Source organism: Branchiostoma lanceolatum, chromosome 14 (assembly GCF_035083965.1).
Source record: "Branchiostoma lanceolatum isolate klBraLanc5 chromosome 14, klBraLanc5.hap2, whole genome shotgun sequence".
Taxonomy (NCBI): domain Eukaryota; kingdom Metazoa; phylum Chordata; class Leptocardii; order Amphioxiformes; family Branchiostomatidae; genus Branchiostoma; species Branchiostoma lanceolatum.
The window spans coordinates 17536105-17554707 of record NC_089735.1 but is presented as its reverse complement, the minus strand read 5'-3'; the positions used below and the strand labels follow the sequence as shown (position 1 = coordinate 17554707).

Below are 18603 nucleotides of genomic sequence, written 5' to 3'. Positions count from 1 at the left end.
GGCTCTCAAATGTGCCTACTACTACATGTAGTAGTACTAATCCTTCACGCTTTAAATTTGTGATGAACACATCCTCGTCCTGATGACTATGTCATACAACAAGGAGAATTATCTATACTGAATTGTTTTACGCACTTACTCAAAGAATTTACGAATCGATATCATAGATCATTCTATATCTTAATGTGTGTAGGTAAAACATAATAGAAATATTAGTATTAATCTTCACATTGCTAATTGTGCAGAGATTCTTGAAAAAGACAATAAAGTCGAAACCGGTCGAATACCAGTCTCCGCTGTCATTTTCCCAGAACTACCAATGATGTGCAGAGAAACTTGCTAATATCAATGTTAACATCTGTGCTTGTTGACTTAACAAAGAGACCATGATTAGTCTAGGAACAGTGATTATGCTTTACTTAAATGTCTATAATGCTGATGATATTACACATGGTGAAGCAAATCTACAAGAAAACTGGGGTGCAAATATTTTTTGATAGAATGATAAGTCATAACAAGTAATTATATCATAAGCAGCTTACCATTTTGAGCTGCACCAAAATCCATGAATGTACAGGGGACAAAACACAACAAGATAAATGCCATATACATGTGCATGCAACTTATTTCAAAATTATATTTTGAACAATAAACAATATCAATAGACTGTGTTCTCATGTGTTCAAATTAAAGAAATCTCATTCTAACAAGAAACTTGACATCCATGCTCCTGATGCATTAAAAAAGTTCACAAGCATTGAAATTACAAATGTTCAATGGCATTGGTGCTTTATGAGGCAGTTGGAGGTTTGAACTACTAGTACACGTGTCCAAAGGTCAAAGGTGAAGGCCCCTTATAACTTTGAAACAGTTCTTGTCTAGACAATGCTCCATGTCCAGATGAGTTTTGTTTATGTGTCAGGTGCCTTCAACTTTGAAATATTACCCACAATGCATCATGCTGTGTATGTGCAGTTCAAACTATGAACCACCTTATTGCAACACAGTTATGCTACACACAAATGATGATGATGATTCACTGTGTGTGCAAATGTGCATTATAATGCGATGGCTGAGGGGGGAGGATAAAATGGATATGTATAATAACCATTGACTGCTATTTTAACGTTAAGGTTTGGAAAGATAAATGATGACTTAAGTTTGAAAGTTCTCAATGATCCTCAATGTTTCCCCGATCTGTTCCTTCAATTTTTTTAATCAAAATCGACTTCTGCATAAAACCAACAAATTATGCGCATGTCTATCTGTGCGTTTCTTGCCTCAAATGACGTCAACATCAACAGTAAACCAGTGAAGTCACATGTTACAACTTGTGTTGGTTTACAACATTTTACCGTTCATTAACACTGTACAGACTGCCCACTTCCACTGAGCAAGGAGGAGGACCTCCTAAAATGCACTGAGTGAGTCATCATCCAATTTAATAGTTTCAAAGTTTTGATCTTTACATTCACGGTTCGCCAACGCAAACAAAAGAAAAATACCTGCAGCTTAATACACCCATGTGACTTAACCTTGACTTATAGTCCATAGATCCAGACGTACGGTAAGGGAGGAGCGAATCTCAAAAATCGTCATTTTTGTCAAATCTAGCCGCCATCTTGCTGGGTGACTGCATCCCGGGTTTGTGGACGAAACCATACTGTACATAGGGGCTTCAATCATACTCATAAAACACGCGCATTCGTTTTAGCCAGGCCACCCTGACTTCATTATCTGGATAACATATTCGCGCGCATCAATTTTTGTCCATGTGTGAGTAATTTTTGCCATGTGTGAAAAGTAATCTGCAAAATGTGTTTCGACCCCCAAGCAAAGCTTTCCAAAGTCAACAAGATTGGCAACATAAAAGACATAAAAAAGACGTTGCCATGGCGACGGTCGTCTTTGTTATAGTTAGTGTTTTCGTTTTTTACAACTCACAGATCACATGCAAATAAGGTCCTCATTTGCATAGATTATATCAGTTGATCACCTTTTCTACCCAAATGTCACGTTGTTCATAATATGAAAGTCTTATCTTAGCGAAAAAGGCTATTGTACCATTTCCTCATAAAACATGTAAATGAGACCCATGATATGTATGATTGAGGTCTAATAATGTCCACATTTATTTAAGTTCCAAATGCATAAAAATGAAATCCCAATCATTTACCACGATAGAAATATAATCGTATTTTGTCATTGATTATGCAAATTAGGTATCATTTGCATAACTGATATCTATCGATACATTTGTGTTCGCGAGTCCAATAATGTAATGCAGCGGATTTATAAACTTTCCTCATTAAGTATGTTTGGTATATCTCTGTGTGTCCAGTGACAGTCATTTGTTTTATATTCCTCTCCACTTTAATAGATTAATTAATGCACCTTCTGTAGTCGACCCTTTTTGGCGACGCCTCAGGGGCGAGCCAAATTTTTACTATATTGTGTGCAGATTGCAAGAATTCTAGGAATTGTACAGGAATGTGAAAGTCCATGGGATGATAACTCAAGAATGCCTGGATGCATTGTCTTCATATTCTGTAGGTGGGTAGGTCTGTGGGAGACCTTGTAATGATTGGATTTTGGGCCCCCTAGCGACTTTCTATGGTACTGCAGGGGAACTTTCACTTTTCAAATCTCATCTTCTGAACATGCTATAGTCATGATTTTTAAGTGGTGGATAGCTCTTTGTTAGGAAAATATGTCCTGTAGATTTGGACCCCCTAGCGGCTTTTTTTGGAACTGCAGGAGCTGATTTTGACTCAAACTTTGAAAGAGAATAACGCAAGAAGAGGATGACGGATCATCATAATTTTTGGTGTGTAGATAGCTTAAGTGATAATTTACATAATCATATGCCAATTATGCAAATCAATATCTGATTTGCATAATTAATGAGGACAGTTAATAAATCAGTTGCATTCTATTATAGGACTCTCAAACACATGACATATGTAACTGAGAAAGAGATAAAAATCGATAGATATCAATTATGCAAATTGATACTTAATTTGCATAATTAATGACAAAATACTATAAATCCATAGTGGTAAATGATGGGGATTTCATTTTTGCACCATTTGGAAGTTAAATAAATGTGGCCACTATTAGACACAAATCTTGCATAGAGGGCCTCATTGACATAATTTATGAGGAAATGGTAACGTTACGATATCTTTTTTTGTAAAAACAAGATTTTCATACATTGGACAACTTGTGCTATTTTGGTAGAGAAGGTGATCGACTGATATGATTTATGCCGCTTATGCGAGGTCCTTATTTGCATGTGGGTTAAAAACGAAACGAAAACGTGAACAGAGACCACCGTCGCCATGGCAACATCTTTTTATGTTGCCAATCTTGTTCTTTATTCGCACACTCGCATCAGTTTTGGGGTGCCCAGAGGGTGCCATCCATATAATCAAAGGAAACAAAATTGCAGTACCCTCGAGAGGACACCGGCCTGCAGAAAATTAATCTCCACTCGTAACGGTTCTCAGCCTGTCGGTCCCGTCTTTCAACGCCCACTGCTTCGCGTAAGAGGAGCGTTACGATTTTGCTTTCTGTATCTGCTTGGAGATAACATAAACCTTTTGTATATGCATCTGCATAGCCCTCTAACGCTGTATGGCTCATTTCATTTCACATGATGATTCTTGACAGTTCAGCTTCTAGAGCTCCTTTTTGTCGCATGTTGCATTGTACCACACCCAATATTACCCACCCAGTCATAAATGCGACATTGGTTGCTATGGCAGCCACACATTGTTCGGCATTTACTCAACACACCAATCTACCCCACCTTAATATCCCTAGGATAAGTCCTTGGATACATGTTAGTCCGGTGATCCGTGTGTGCTTACTGGCCGGCGAAAGGTTACGAGACGAAACGTTAGATATGACATAATGCACGCAGTTTAATGCATTTTCAGTTCGGTGTGACATTTTATGGCTATGGCCTACTTTCCGTCTTTTGGGAGGTCTTTATCTATTATCATTGAAGCTATTGTGCCTTCTGGTATGTATCTTAGGTAGATGCTAGTCCAGCAAAGTCAGACAGCAAAATGGCCAGTCTATATTTTTGACACTGAGGACAATTCGACTACAACGATTACGGCGCAAAGCTTACATCCGAAAAAGAAGAAGCTATGAGTATGACAAATATCAATCACACGTGTAGGTAAGCTGGCACCTTAATCAACACTAGATCGGGTACAATAAGTACAGTGACGCTTGTGTGGGAGTTGTGGTATCCCGGTTGAACATGTTTCAAGGACATTTCGACAAACTAGAAAAGTAACACAGACTTCATTGTCGTTGTGTGGAATGGCTATCCCGAGGTCCTTTTTTTATCTTTGTCCGTTTAAATGTTACAATATGAATAGAATTATACAAATCGCATTTTTGCTTGTATTTTGAAAAGAGGTCATTCTAAGGACCCGGTAGTGGAGAATTTTTCACTGACATAGTCGACAAGAGAAAGTCACCATTCTTACAATCTCTGTAGTTCTAATATGGCCCCATTATATGTGGCTACTGATACTAAAGATAACGTTTACATTATTGTTACGCTGAACACTCGGTTTCCGACGGTTACTTTGACAGAACAACTCCAGAACAACAGACCTAATGTACAACAATGTGACATTTTCGGTAGCGTTATCATAACCATTTTGACAACAAGTTCTCTTTTTTACTTACCCTGTCCCTCAGCAAAATGCACCAACACAAAAAGAGCCCCTAGCAACACGAACATCAACTTTGGTATACTTTCTCCTGCCGCCAGTACTATTCCCCTGCTCGCCATATTGTCGTCTGCATCGTGGGAACAGATACAAGATGTGTGCCCCCGGGGCCCGGGCCTCATCTGGTCTTTCCAGTTTTCTACAGGTGATAGGGACCAGGGGTCTATCCTACCTGGTCTTTATCTATGGGACACTTGACTTCATCGCCTGTATAGGAGAGATTTCTTCAACCTAAATATTGCCCAAACTCCATTATCCGGTGCATTCCATACACGTTGACAGTCACATTCCGCAACGCTCAATGCCACGATGAAAGCTACATAAATACCGTCACAGAGAAGGCAGTTTGCAGCCAATTTTTCTAAGATCCTGCTGTATCTGACTCCCTGCCACAGTACGTTCTCTAAACATAATTTTCTATTCTCCAAGTCTAAGTGCATCAGCGTCTAGAATGGCAAATGATAGACGTGGTACCCAAATTACGGAATACTAAGTGTTTGACAAGATGATGAAGTGTTTATGAATCAATGTCGGAAACAAAAACATATATGAAGTAAATACCGTTCATGTGAGGAATAAATGGATGCCGCGATAGCTATAGTTCTGTTGGACTGTTTTATCGCTCGTTCAGCTATTGATTGATTGATTGATTGATCGATCGATCATCAATGAATCGTTACGTCACGCCACTACTATTGATCTAGTCTATTGTCACGCTGTATCGTAATCTATCTGCGTGAGAGGATCTGAATGGACCGTAATCTTGGTAAGATAGACAGTGACAGAGACTGGCTCTCGGGTCACGCCAGAGGCTTTCTGAGCGAGTCCGTGTGACCTATAGAGGTCATTGTCGATATGTCTCCCTTCTGCCATGTGAATGGCCCGGGTGCCATCCTAGTTAGTTTATGCTGGGGCTCCTATTATAGTATGAAGCTCAACTGATAGCACACTTGAGCTCCTGGTCCTTATCAGTTGGTAACTGGGGGATCCCAATTCAATCCTGGGGGGTGATAGTAGTCTCTACCAGACTAACTACGTCAGAGTTTCACTTGCAGGCCTATTAAATAGTGATTACTGGACATCAAAGAACCTACCGACATATCATAGGCCCTAAACGGGCGAAATGTGATCTTCACTGTGGACTGACTCTACTGGCTAATTATTCCTTTTTCTGCTGAATTCTACGATTCATACGCCCGTAAGAGGGCCTGGTGGAGGCTAGGGTAATAGCCTGATAGGACAGCTCAGTTGGGGCTGCGCCAGTCTTTCAGAAGGGGCGTAAAATGGCGGTACCGTGTTTTATATCATACTTTTCGTTCCTGCAAACTGCCTGGCCGGTTCGGAAATTAGCTTTATATCAAAAGACTGGCACGAAGGCTTGGGCTACTGTACGTGTATGAAGGCCTAACGGCTTCTCTCGCCGCTGTAGGCAATATCATAATTACTGATTGAGGCAGCCCTGTATAGATTTCTCCATCACTTGTGTCCATTTTTTATGATGGATGTGAATGTTGTGCAGAGACCTATGCATGTAACATCAACTCTCATTGTGCCAAGCAGATACACAACTATCATACACATAAGAAATATAACTTCATAAAAAAACCAAAAAAATTGGGTCTTCAAGTGTTGTTGAGAAGAAAACAACGTAAACATCGCCGCCGTCTGGCCACGTTGTTTTCCCGCCATTTTTTGGGCCGCGATGGTGGCGGACGGCGATTCAACGCACAGCTTTGTAACGCTCTAAAGCCCCTGTCACACTTGTGCGTACATACAAGCCCGCATCATGGGTTGCGTATTAACATGTTTTTGGTTTAGGTTAACTTTGCAGCCAAAGAAGTAATTTCTTTGGTTTGATAACCAGATTGCACAACGATGGGTCAAAGTAGAAAACAACTCCCTCCCCGCAAAATTTACTGCAGCCAAGAAAACGTTAATGCGCAACTCACGCGCACTTGAAAATACGCACAAATGTGACAGTGCCCTAACATGTAATTGGTACCGTCTATGTAAAGGAAACTGAATGCAGAGATGGCTAAGATATTTCCCAATAAGTAGACGGAGTATTGTTGATGTAAGCGGTGTCGTTTTTTCGTAATGATTTTGTAAGTCGGGTCGCATGCCAGACGTACGTCGGGCCGCGCGCACAGTGCGTAGTAGCCTATTTCCCGTGAAGACATGAGCTGGGATGCGCTGGATATAGCCCTTCTCACATGACGTGAGAAGTGCACACAGTCAAAATTTTCCGGTCAAAAGAAAGCTAGAATATAGCAGACTTCAAGCCTTATTTACATTTCCCAAACTTCATCACCAACTTCCGAAGAGAGCAAAATTACCAAAGCGTTATATTAAAGTTAGGCACACTATCTGGTGCAGCACTAAATCAGAAAGTACATTCATGAAAACGTCTCACAGCGTTTGCCGCTTCCAGGGCCCATGAGCAGTATGAATACATTTCTTGTCCAAGTATGTTCTTTAGATGAATGTGTTCAAAATTCATTCATTAAAACATGACTATTCTCTGGCAACCAGCAATGGAGCGCCGTGAGTTCGAGCGCGTAAAAAAACGTGTTTGGGCGACTCCCGTTATCAGACAGTTTAACCGAACGGCGTATTCAAGAGTCTAGACACAGTAATGCCGTTTGTTGTGGAAGGGAAAGCAAAAGTAAATGATACTAGATCTGAGCAAATTGATCAATTATCTTAATCCAAATGTTCACGTATGTAAATGTAAAATTATAAATATGTTCCATTGATGCATTTCCTTCTCATTCCCGGTTCCTTAGACGTCTGACTTGAAGATGGAATCAAAAAAGAAAATGGTCCAACAAAACGGCCTTTTTAATGTCTTATAGTCTAGGATATGCGAAGGTTAGACGTGACAGGTCGTTCGGTGTAATATAACCAGTTGCTGACGCGCCGCGTGCACGCGAAGCTCGTGTGTTACGCCGAAGGGCGGTCATACCGGCTATCTAAATTTAGATACAGATACAGAGGTTGAAACAACTAGACACGTGATATTTTCTGAAAACTACAACTTTTTTAAATGAGTGTCAATTCCTGGTTTCCCTAAACAAAACGATTGTACGTCTCGAAGGTAATAGGCTTTTTGTCGATGCTCATAGATATAGTTATTTTACAGTTATAGAATCTCTCATGTGATCTTTAAAAAAGGCAATGAGTCAAATGAAAGGACAGTAAACCCCCACACCCGTTCATTGTTTCGAGTTATATTGGGTTCACGCCCTTCTGGGACCGTACATTATGACCCCGACAGCGCTCCATAGTACATGTCTCCATTTTGGGTTATACAGAAACATAGCGACATGTACAGAGTGCCCTTGGCCAAGTTACACGATGTGCAATATACGTCAGTCAGTGTGTACATGTATGTCCATCGATCAGACCTCGCGAAGATAAAGGTGGATACTTCGTACGGTGTACCTCTAACAAAAGAGACAACCTTCCCCGGGGGTAGCTATAGTTTAGCGGCATCAATAAACACAACACAAAAGGTTTTACACGTGCATAGAAACGTACTTATACATTGATCTTTAGAAAATAGATAGGTGCATGTATGCTGAAGGCACATGAAAAATGCAAAGGACAAATCATAATGTCTTTGATTAAGCGTGAAAATGACTACATAAAAATGTGGAACTTTGTAGCCTTGCATCAAAGTGTCTTTTGTTGACTCTAAGCCTACCGTCAACTGTTTGTGACATCACAAGGGCGACCAGGACACTCTGGAGGAGAAAGAACGATCGTCGTGTCGAGGCCGCCATCTTTGCCAAGGTGTTCTCGGTCACAGTGCCTAAGGGTTGAAAAACAAGTCTTGTTTGTTCGCAGTGTCGTTCACCTTACTGAACCTTGTCCAAAACTAGTGAATATTCGTTATAAACTACGGCTCACATCTATTATTTGGTCCTCTACTGACACCATTGAACAATGGCTGAGTCAGGGCAAATAAAGGGCGGCGACAGAATGTTGGAGAAATATGCTATTAATAATTCAAAACATAATTGCTTTCCATTCTTCCCACCATCGTCCCTTCATAGACATAGCGAAAGGTTGGGGGTCACGACATACACAAAAATACCATGATATGTATTATGGATAATCTTTATGTCGTAGCGGTTGTTTCAAGCCAATAATTATACAAAAAAAATGAATTTACGGTGACTTTTTCTCAGTCTTGCGAATATGATTACTAGAATACTGACAAATTAAAAACCACTGTCTCGTTTTACGGCTTGGTCGTCTTGACTCAATCAGACAAGTCGTATTATGCTATTTAGACCACTTCTATTACAAGTAATAGTTGGACATAAGAAATATACAATTCTAGAAGACCAATGGCTATGGCTAACGCAAAGTAATAATAACGTTAAGATATTGTTGATACTAAACGGTCACACAGCTACAATAGCTTCCAGCACATTAGCTATCAATTTCACCCCAGGCAACAAAGCCATGACAGAATAGGCGGGAGTAAAGTGCGTTACCTGTGATCTGGAGGTGACACGGGCCGCGGTCAGGACCGTTGTGATGTCAAAAACTGACGTTTTGCCCACGATGAGTAGAAAACGGCTCAGAAGAAGTGACTGTGGAAAATCCCGAGAGATTTTCTCTCACCGCGCCCTTTACCTGGCCTTCTTCTGGCCACACCTATGTGATATCTCTGTCTGTATTGCACAGGTAACCGTATAATGGTACAAAGCGATTCCATTGTTATGCAAATTCCACGAAGCTTCACCGTCCTGAGGATAGGTATCAAGGCGGACAATTATGAACATGTATGAATCATCCTCACAGAGTGGAAGGAACAACTGTCATCATGGGGAGGGTGTCAAAAGTTCAGAGACGCCACTCTGCCAGGTGTTTCCTTCAGACACCCGGTGTTGTTGGTCTACCTTTGAAACTTAGCCTGGTACATGTATCCATCATTGTTTTAGCCTAGCCTAGAATCCTTTACACTGGCCTTAGTCCACGCTTTCAACGGTGGCTAACTCGCTATGGTAACAATATTAAATTCCAGGCTAATTTTAGCCCCAGTCCATTGAGAAACAAGTTCACAAAAGTGTCCGTTATTTTACACCATTAGTCTCACGCAACGTGTATACACACATAGATAGCATGACCTTGTTTTCATACGTGCGGTTGTGTTTGTAATGTCATTTCTTCTATACAGATACGCATTTTAAAATGCAGACTGGGTCCTCCAGTGAAGGTCACGGTAGTGTTGCAACGATCCCCATGGATTCGATCACCCGACCAGTCTGACAGGATAGAGTCGGGTCCAACACACATTCCCACAGACAGGGCAGGCTTGTTAACGGGGTACACGGTGTTATAAGCTGACCTCTGACCGAGTTCACATTCCAGGTGTTCACAGAAAAAGTCTTCTTTGTCTTGGACATTAGTTAGATCCATGATTCTCATCTTTCAACAAGATTATGTTTGTGTGTTTGTTTGTTTGTGAGTTTTTGAATAGCACAACTCAAGAAGTCGTGGGTGGATCTTCATAATATTTGATATGCTGGTAGTGGTTGGCAAAAGGAAGGAATCATTAGATTTTTTACCCCCTGACGGCTTCCCACGGTACTGCAGAGGAACGTCCGGTTTTTGATATCTCGTTTTCTGGGCATTCTACGAGCGTACTTTTCGAGTGGTAGATAGCTCTTTATAATGTTTTTAACTACTAACATGTATCATTTACATACCTGTCAATACTAAAGCGTATTGGGGGTAGTTATCGGCCGTTGAGATCCACTTGAACGAAACATTTGTAAATCTATCATTGCCCTATTTGATTATTAACGTTATACCGTATCAAATACACCTGGTAAAATGGTTGTACCTGGTTGTCGATGTTGTCGGTTTCGTACCATACATTAAGGTACGTAAAGGTATAGACCTATGGCCTTTTTTATGCCGCTGGGCAGTGTCTAGTTGTCCAATATGTATGTCTAGGGCATGGTATTGGAAGGTGAAGCCCATTCCTCTCATTCCAACACCTTTTACCTCCCCAATCCAAGCTAGGTACCCATTCTTACACCTGGTTGTAGCGAGGAAAGTCGTGTTAAGTGTATATTGCAAGGGCACAACATCTAGCCAGGAATGACAGGACTCAAACCCGTGACCACTCGATCTCGCGTCCGCCAGCATAGCTGCTCGATCAATCGACGCCACCATGCATATCAGGGTGTATGGATATCATTCAGTGTTTCAATAGTTCTAGGAGCTTCTAGGGCGCATGGTGTGATGTTGTGGTATACTATAGACTAGTATGATAAGAAAATGTGAAACCCTTTTCATCAATATCTAGCCAATAGTAACTGTTGTTATATCCGACTTTTATGTGACCACATGCACTTTCTCTTCTAAATTTAGCACGTGAATAGTGATCCATTGTGTACATGTAAACCCATGCTTCAATTCGTTCCTTGTTACCGCCCAATGTAGCAGATATATATAACAAATTTTACTTAGAAATTTCCTCTTTATGTTTATTTTCTAGTATATTTAAACTATTACTTTTTCTAGTCCTTGTCTAGTTTGAAATTTTGCTTCATGTGATTGATATGCAGAATTCATGTGTCATCGAACGTCCCCGGTTTGAAGAGTTTACCGCTGTCTAGGCGGATCCGCGTGAGCAGAAATGCTACTTTATTTTGTAACTAGTAATGTTAGCAAGGAAATATTGACGCCATGAACTGTATGCCTTTTCAATGTTTTTTTCTGAAAGAAGAACTTTCTGTTGTCGTGATGTTAATATCTAATCTTGTCTTGTCATTAATTGTAGCAGTGGGTTTATGAATCTACATGTAACGTCCATGTAGCATATATAGCCGTGACTGAAAGTGTGGAAAGGGGGGCAGTATGGCTAAGCACGTCTGCGTTAAGATTATGTCTCCGTTTATAACGCTACTAGAATAACGCGAACATAGAATTGACGGGAAGGAAAAGATCCCGTCATCTAGCGGTCTCATTTGGAACTTCAGGTGTACTGGTAGACAACGAGACATCCATCAGCTAGCTGATGGCTGAAATTGTCTCCAATGGCCGTGGCGACCTAGAAGACGTGGAAATACAGACCTGCGCCATAACTCACGAGAACAAATGGGAACCTCCTGCTGGTAGAGAACAGTGAAGCCTGGACCGCCAGACATCTCTGGCACAACAACCGACCGCTTTGTCTTCGCAGAATTTGTTCACAAATTCTAGACAAGAAGGTTTCGTCTCCTAGACTCTGAAAACACAGAGTCAACACTTCTGTCTGCGGAACTATCTGTGTGCAAACAGACTTTCAATTACACATGATTTAGACTTCATTGCCTGATTCTCTTCTTGTACAATGCATGCACAGCGTGACGAAAAGTTCGTCACAATTGATTATCCTGCCATGTTAACAGTCGTTGCCATGACGACGGTGACAGCACCCAAAGGTCTCGTGTGCATGGAATCTTATAATGAAAGCAGCCAAACTGAATTCTTCTCATCACAACATTTACTTGACGTTGACATACCCGAATTCTCTATTTGCTTAACAAATATTATACCACAACAGGTTCCATTGTCCTCATACGACGTTGAATTAATCATGAATGTAGTGACCTTGACTTCAAATAACTCGTCCCTTTATTTCAGATCAAGTTTAGATGTAAACGATTGTTCTTCGTTACTATGAAGATTATTGATGTTGTCGTGTTAGCCTCCGAGCTGAGACTATCCCTGCGGAACAAATCCGCCTGACAAAGTCTCAGTCGCGCAAAGACGGGATTTAGTACACTTTTATTCAGGGGTTCCCAGAGGGGGCTCTTGACCCTACCTTTTGCTTAAACTATCTGGGTGAGTTGGCTTTCTAAGTGACCCAGCGCGGTGGTCTCCCACGGCTTTGCTATGCAGACGGTTCTTCAGAGTCTCAAACAAAATTTAGCGTTACAACATTTCTGCACATTATTTGTTGCACGCAGAACGGTATCAAACGCTTTAAATTGATTTTTGACCACACTATACCGAGCGCACTGGGTATTTTAGGTACATCATTTGTACCCATTTGAACGTTATTTGTACCCATTTGAACGTTAATTGTACCAATTTGAACGTTAATTGTACCAATTTGAACGTTATTTGTACCCATTTGAACGTCATTTGTACGAATTTGCACAGTAACGTTTGGCTCACTTCCATCCTGTATCTGTCATCATTAGTATTAGACAATCCAAACAATACATGCCCTGCTACTTAGATTTCACCCTCCTTCCCAACAACTCACTTTGACTGATGACAGAAATGCGTGCTAATTCATCAATTTTCACACAGGATTGGTGGACCAACGCATCTTGGCTACCTGTATACCAACAATTCCATTGGCAATGTACAGTTTGCAAGCTGTACTAGAAATAATGCATAATATGTAAATATTGAAACAAACCCATTTTGTAAACGAGTTTTGAAGGGACGTAACAAAAGTAATGAACTAAAGCAAACTCCCTATATAACAGTAAATGTAGTCCCATAATAAACAATAAACAATAGCCTTTTGGAGGCCGTATAGGGACAGTGAGTTGTTATCCACTGTATACCACCGTTTACTTCCCTAGCCGAAGTCAGGTACCATTTCTGCATCTGGATGGAGTGAGGTGTAAACTGCGTGTAAATTGCCTTTCCCAAATGCTTAGCCATAAATGCTAGGAATCGAACTGGTGACCTCTAGATCTCGTGCCTGCTTATATAATTACATGGCCACTTGGATATGCGACGCCGACTTCCCATGTAAAGTGGCACAAACCCGAGCTAAGGTTGATAGGTTCGTCAGCCAATGTCAATATCTGTCACCTCTTGCAAACCTTCCTCTTTGTAGTTTCACACAAAACCCTCGCTCTCAAGTCGTGCCCACGACTTGGCGCCTCGGAATGTTGTTCTCGGAATCAGAAGCTGTTTTCAGGCGACCTCGGGACAGCAAAATTACCAACCCTATTATAACACAGTTCTCGTTCCCACAAAACATAATAGACGTAACTAGGGGCAACGTCTGAGAGAGTCCGTCAGGCAAATGTCGTCTACAGACTCATGATATCAGACCGACTTCCTGAGTGGCGATCTCAGTGAAAATTGTTTAAGAGGAATGTAACAAAGTACTCCCCTACCTTCCCTCACATCTTCAGAGCTTTCCGGCTGTGCGGAGGCGAATCCTGATAGTCCAACGGAAGCGTAGAAGCACAAACAACCCAGAGCTAAAAGTCCTCTTCGTCTTCTCTCAGAAACTGGCCAAAGGAAAGCCCGGTGCATGACTGGACTGAGACGCTATGCACGCATAAAAGAACGTTTACCTTTTGGACGCCTTGTCTGGGAGAGGGTGAGGGGGAACCCTTTATCATGATGATTGTGCCTTCTACACCGAATGCACAATGTCGGGGATACCACTCTTCGGACGATAAAGGGAGAAGAAACGTGACCGAACTGCAAAATGTAACAGCGGTTGCAATTCTGAATACAGTTACTAGGGGTGTGAACAAAGAACCCAGCTTTTGCCCAAATTCTGCAAGTATGTAGATATGACCTAGCTTTCAACTTAAATATATATCAGAAAAGTTTGCCCTGGGTTCACGCCTTTATTAAACTACCTTCTGTCTGGACGTTAGAATTGACTCTGGATTCCAAACATACCCCAACATCGTACATGGATCATAATCCACAGTGGCTCAGTCCAGTCCGTAACTAGCATGATATCTATATTCCCTCCCTGTGATGTAAAATGATACATACTGATATATAATTTCAGAAAAAGAAAAGGACTATGATCAAGACACAATGATTGTCAATCATTCGAACTTTCGTAACATTCTGCACACATTGTTACCTTCGCCGAGAATACTACATTATCGGTTACACCAGCTGTGGAGTGGGTCTGTATGTATGTCAAGAGTATAACTCGAGAAACCTTTGATGGATCTTCGTGATTTTTGGTAGGTTAGTAGCAGTTGTGAAAACAAAGGTCAAGTTCGAAAATGGTTCACCTGGCATATTCCTACAGTGCTGCAGTGGGCTTTGTATGTCTGTGTGTCTGTATGCAGACAACATGACTCAAGGAACTGTTGATGGATCTGCATGATTTTTGGTGGGTGCGTAGTGAGTGTAAAAATGGAGGTCAAGTTCAAAAATGGGTCTCCTGGCATTTCTTACGGTACTGCAGTGGGCTGTGTATGTATGCGCATTTGTATGTAGACAGGATAGCTCGATGAGCTGTTGATAGTTGTGCATGATATTTAGTAGATGGGTAGGTTTCTTGAAGGGGAAGGTCAATTCGATGATGGGCCTCCTAGCTGGTACCTTAGGTACTGCAGGGTAGCTTCAAAGTTTCAGGTCAAATTTTCTGCAAGTTCTACAGTCAAGATTTTTGTGAAGTAGATAGTTTATGCCATATGAAGTAAGTTGTGTACGTTTGGGCTCCCTAGCGGCTTGTTTGGAACTGCAGTGGGTGTTTAATTTATTTGTTTTGACCCTCAGACATGAATAAACTACAAATGGGGTCAACGGATCGTTTTGATTTATGGTATATAGATAGCTTAATTGACGCTCTACATAATCGAATATTAATTATGCAAATCAGGAGAAAATTTGTATAATAATTAGCAGGAAAAGTTTATAAATCCGCTGAATTTCATAATAGGACTCTCAAACATGTGACATATGTAACTGAAAAAGACAGAGGTATCGATAGATATCAATAATGCAAAAAGCTACCAATTTTGCATCATCAATTGGAAAATACTAAAATACCATAATGGTAAATGGTTAGAATTTCATTTTCGTGGCATTAGGAAGCTAAGTAAAGGTGAACATTATCAGACATAAATCATGCATGACAGGGCCTCATTAACATAACTTATAATATAAGGAAATTTCTACAATGGGCTTCTTACTGTAAGGCTACACCAAGTAATTTTTATGGATGACGTCCTTGGAGACCCTAAATCTAATGCGAGAGCGCGAAAAAAAACACAAGAAGGGCCGAAAAAAATAAGATGCCTAGATTTGAAATATAATAGTTGACGACACATGTTAGGACACAAATTGAATGAGAGAACACAGTGTAACAACTAACAATTCTTTTATTCATCATGAAAACAGCAATAATTTGAATAAATCAGTTGAAGTTGAACAGCAGTTGTTGTCCTGTCCTGTTTCTTTCCATATCCCATTGATCTTGCAGGCCTGCAGAAACATGGTATATTAAAAAGGCAAAATTAGTTGCTGATTAACTCTTCGCATGCATTACTACATTTTTACCTATGCAACTAGTCCACAAGAGCCTAGATGTTAATAAAATAAAAGGATATGGACAAATGTTTTTTCGAATATTAAAACACCCTAGCAAAGCAATGCATGTAGCTTTAACACTATTGTCCAAGGACTGACTGTACATGTATTGTACAAAGATACACATGGACTCACCTGACTGCTCTTAGTTGTCATCTAATTCTGTCTCCTCCTTTGTCCTCATTCCCAGCATAGGCAGGAAACATCCACTCCTGCTCACCTTGTTCTCTTGATGCTTTCATCATTACCTGTATACATGAAAGAAAACATATTTGTTCCTAGTTCACAATAAATATGCCATGATGCAATCACAGAAATTGAAGAGCTAACAACATTACTATAGTGTTGATTATCAAATCTAAAATGATGGGGAAAAGAATTCTTAAGAAACACTAAAGATATTCCCATTAAAATAGTACTGCAAAAAGAGCTTTGAGTTTGAATGCATAGTTTGCATCAGTGAGAACTAAAGATGCCAAAATGCTTTAGAAATCCTAATGACTGATAGCAATTATTCATGAGCCAAATATGGACCAAAAATGATAGAAATAAAGAAAAGCACATATTTCCCCAACAAGTATAAATAACCAGAAACGTATAAATGATCATTATCCATGCAGAATACATGAATGCATTCATCTTACACTCCCCCTTCCCAGATTATAATTTTTTCGTACATGGTACTTGATCCAAAACAGACTAAAGAACGGAACTTTTCATACTAGTCCTCAAAAACAGACTTGGGCCTAGGAGCTTCAGTTGTGGCAGCTGTCTTGTCGACCTCCATGCGGATGAAACACCTGAACTGCTTGGTTGCCTGCCCCACCTGCAGGCCGGAGTAAACTTCAGTGCCTCTCCCGATCTTCTCGTCATTGCAGAAGAAATGCACTGTAGCTGATCTTGACAAGACTTGCTTAAAATTGTACGGCCGAAACTCACTCGCCGCTACAAGTCTCTCGTACAGTTGCGCGAACGTCAGCTCTCCCTGACCGACATCGAGAGCGTACCAATCAACAACCACGTTGCCGCCCTTGTTCACTTTTATGCTCACATATTTAGCGACCGAACCCACATGCTCTGTGGAATTCGACGCCATCTTGCTTACTAGTACTAGTATTTGCGTAACTCTTTGGTCATAGTTACAGGAAGCGGAATTTCTTTTTTTTTCCTTTTTTGGGGGATTTTTTTAAATGTGCCTATACTTATTTTCTATTTATTTCTGATTCCGTGTTCGTCACGGCACTTTTTTAAATGTCACAGAATATTTTACAATGTGTGACTTATATTAAATTTCTAACAGAACATTCTGATTTGAAGACTTTCAAAATGGTGTGCGGAATTGCTTGTTTTTTCTCTGGGAACAGACCAAAATCAATGCGCGCGCGGACGTCATCCATAAAAATTACTTGGTGCAGCCTTACAAACAAATAAGAATGTCTGGACAGACAGGATATATCCTCCTTTGCAGTACACTCCAAGCAGGGCGATTTTAAACTTGTCGGGGCCAGGTTCTTTTGCTGGGGAAATCGTATTGCCGGCGGTGGTTGACGAGCAGGTCCCGTCGCAAAGGAGCGCTGTTATAGTAGCCACATAACATAATAACACAATAATAATAAGCTCAGGGGGGGTGATAAAGTGTCTTATTCTATGCCCTCTTACTTCAAACTGGTTTAACATTTAATATAACAATAAAGAAGAAATAAGTAATACATACAGTACAAGAAAAATTAACAGCATTACATTAAGAATGGTCACATAATTGTTGATATGCGCTATGAGGGAGAGAAAAAGAAAAGAAACTCCAGCACTAAGACGAGTGGAGGAAGTCTTCAAGATGAAGAAAGACTGGATGCAGCTGCAGGACGTTTCTACGACTGCATGCGCAGATGCAGAAACCAGTGGATGCCTGATGATGCTTTATAATTACCTTCGCCGAGAAGGTTATGCATAGGGTAGCGTTTGTGTGTATGTATGTGTGTGTGTGTGTGTGTATGTCTGTAGAAGACCAGTATAACTCAAGAAGGCCTGGATGGATTGTCTTGGTATTTGGTATGTTGGTAGGTGTTGATGGGACCTGACGTGAAAATGATTAGATTTTGGGCCCCATAGCGGCTTGTTACGGTACTGCAGCGGAACTTCCTGTTTTGATATCTCGTGTTCTGGACATGCTATGGTACTGATTTTTTAGTGGTAGATCGCTCTTTCGACAGAGAGTAAGTGGTTTAGGTTTGGGCTCCCTAGCGGCTTTTGTTGCAGGAGCAAGTTTTGCTTCAGACTTGGACATGGAATACCTCAAGAAGGGTTTTAATAAATGGGCATTATTTTTGGTAAGTAGATAGCTTTAATGACGATTTACACGATTAGATACTTAATTATTATGCAAATCAGATTCTAATTTGCATAATTAATGAGGCAATTTTAAAATCCCGCTGTGTTCCATGATATTACTATTCAAATATGTGACATTTGTAACTAAGGAAGAGAGGAATGTTGATAAATAGAAAAGATGCAGATGTAGGCCTAA

General features: G+C 40.6%; 1 protein-coding gene across 7 annotated transcripts in view; it reads right to left on the bottom strand.

The window, feature by feature from the left end:
* The window catches only part of LOC136448071 (protocadherin-15-like), a 51553-nt gene extending 37401 nt beyond the window's left edge, over window positions 1–14152 (bottom strand). For 3 of the 7 annotated variants that reach the window (XM_066447187.1, XM_066447185.1, XM_066447190.1), the window contains exon 1: window positions 4711–4840. In XM_066447187.1, the coding sequence (XP_066303284.1) occupies window positions 4711–4816 (106 nt within the window). In that variant the 5' untranslated portion in view covers window positions 4817–4840. Of the gene's footprint in view, window positions 1–542; window positions 583–4710; window positions 4842–8460; window positions 8569–9259; window positions 9461–13906 lie in introns of those variants that run through there. The other 4 variants (XM_066447191.1, XM_066447188.1, XM_066447186.1 and 1 more) reach the window with 4 other exon arrangements.
* Between the last annotated feature and the right edge of the window lie 4451 nt (window positions 14153–18603).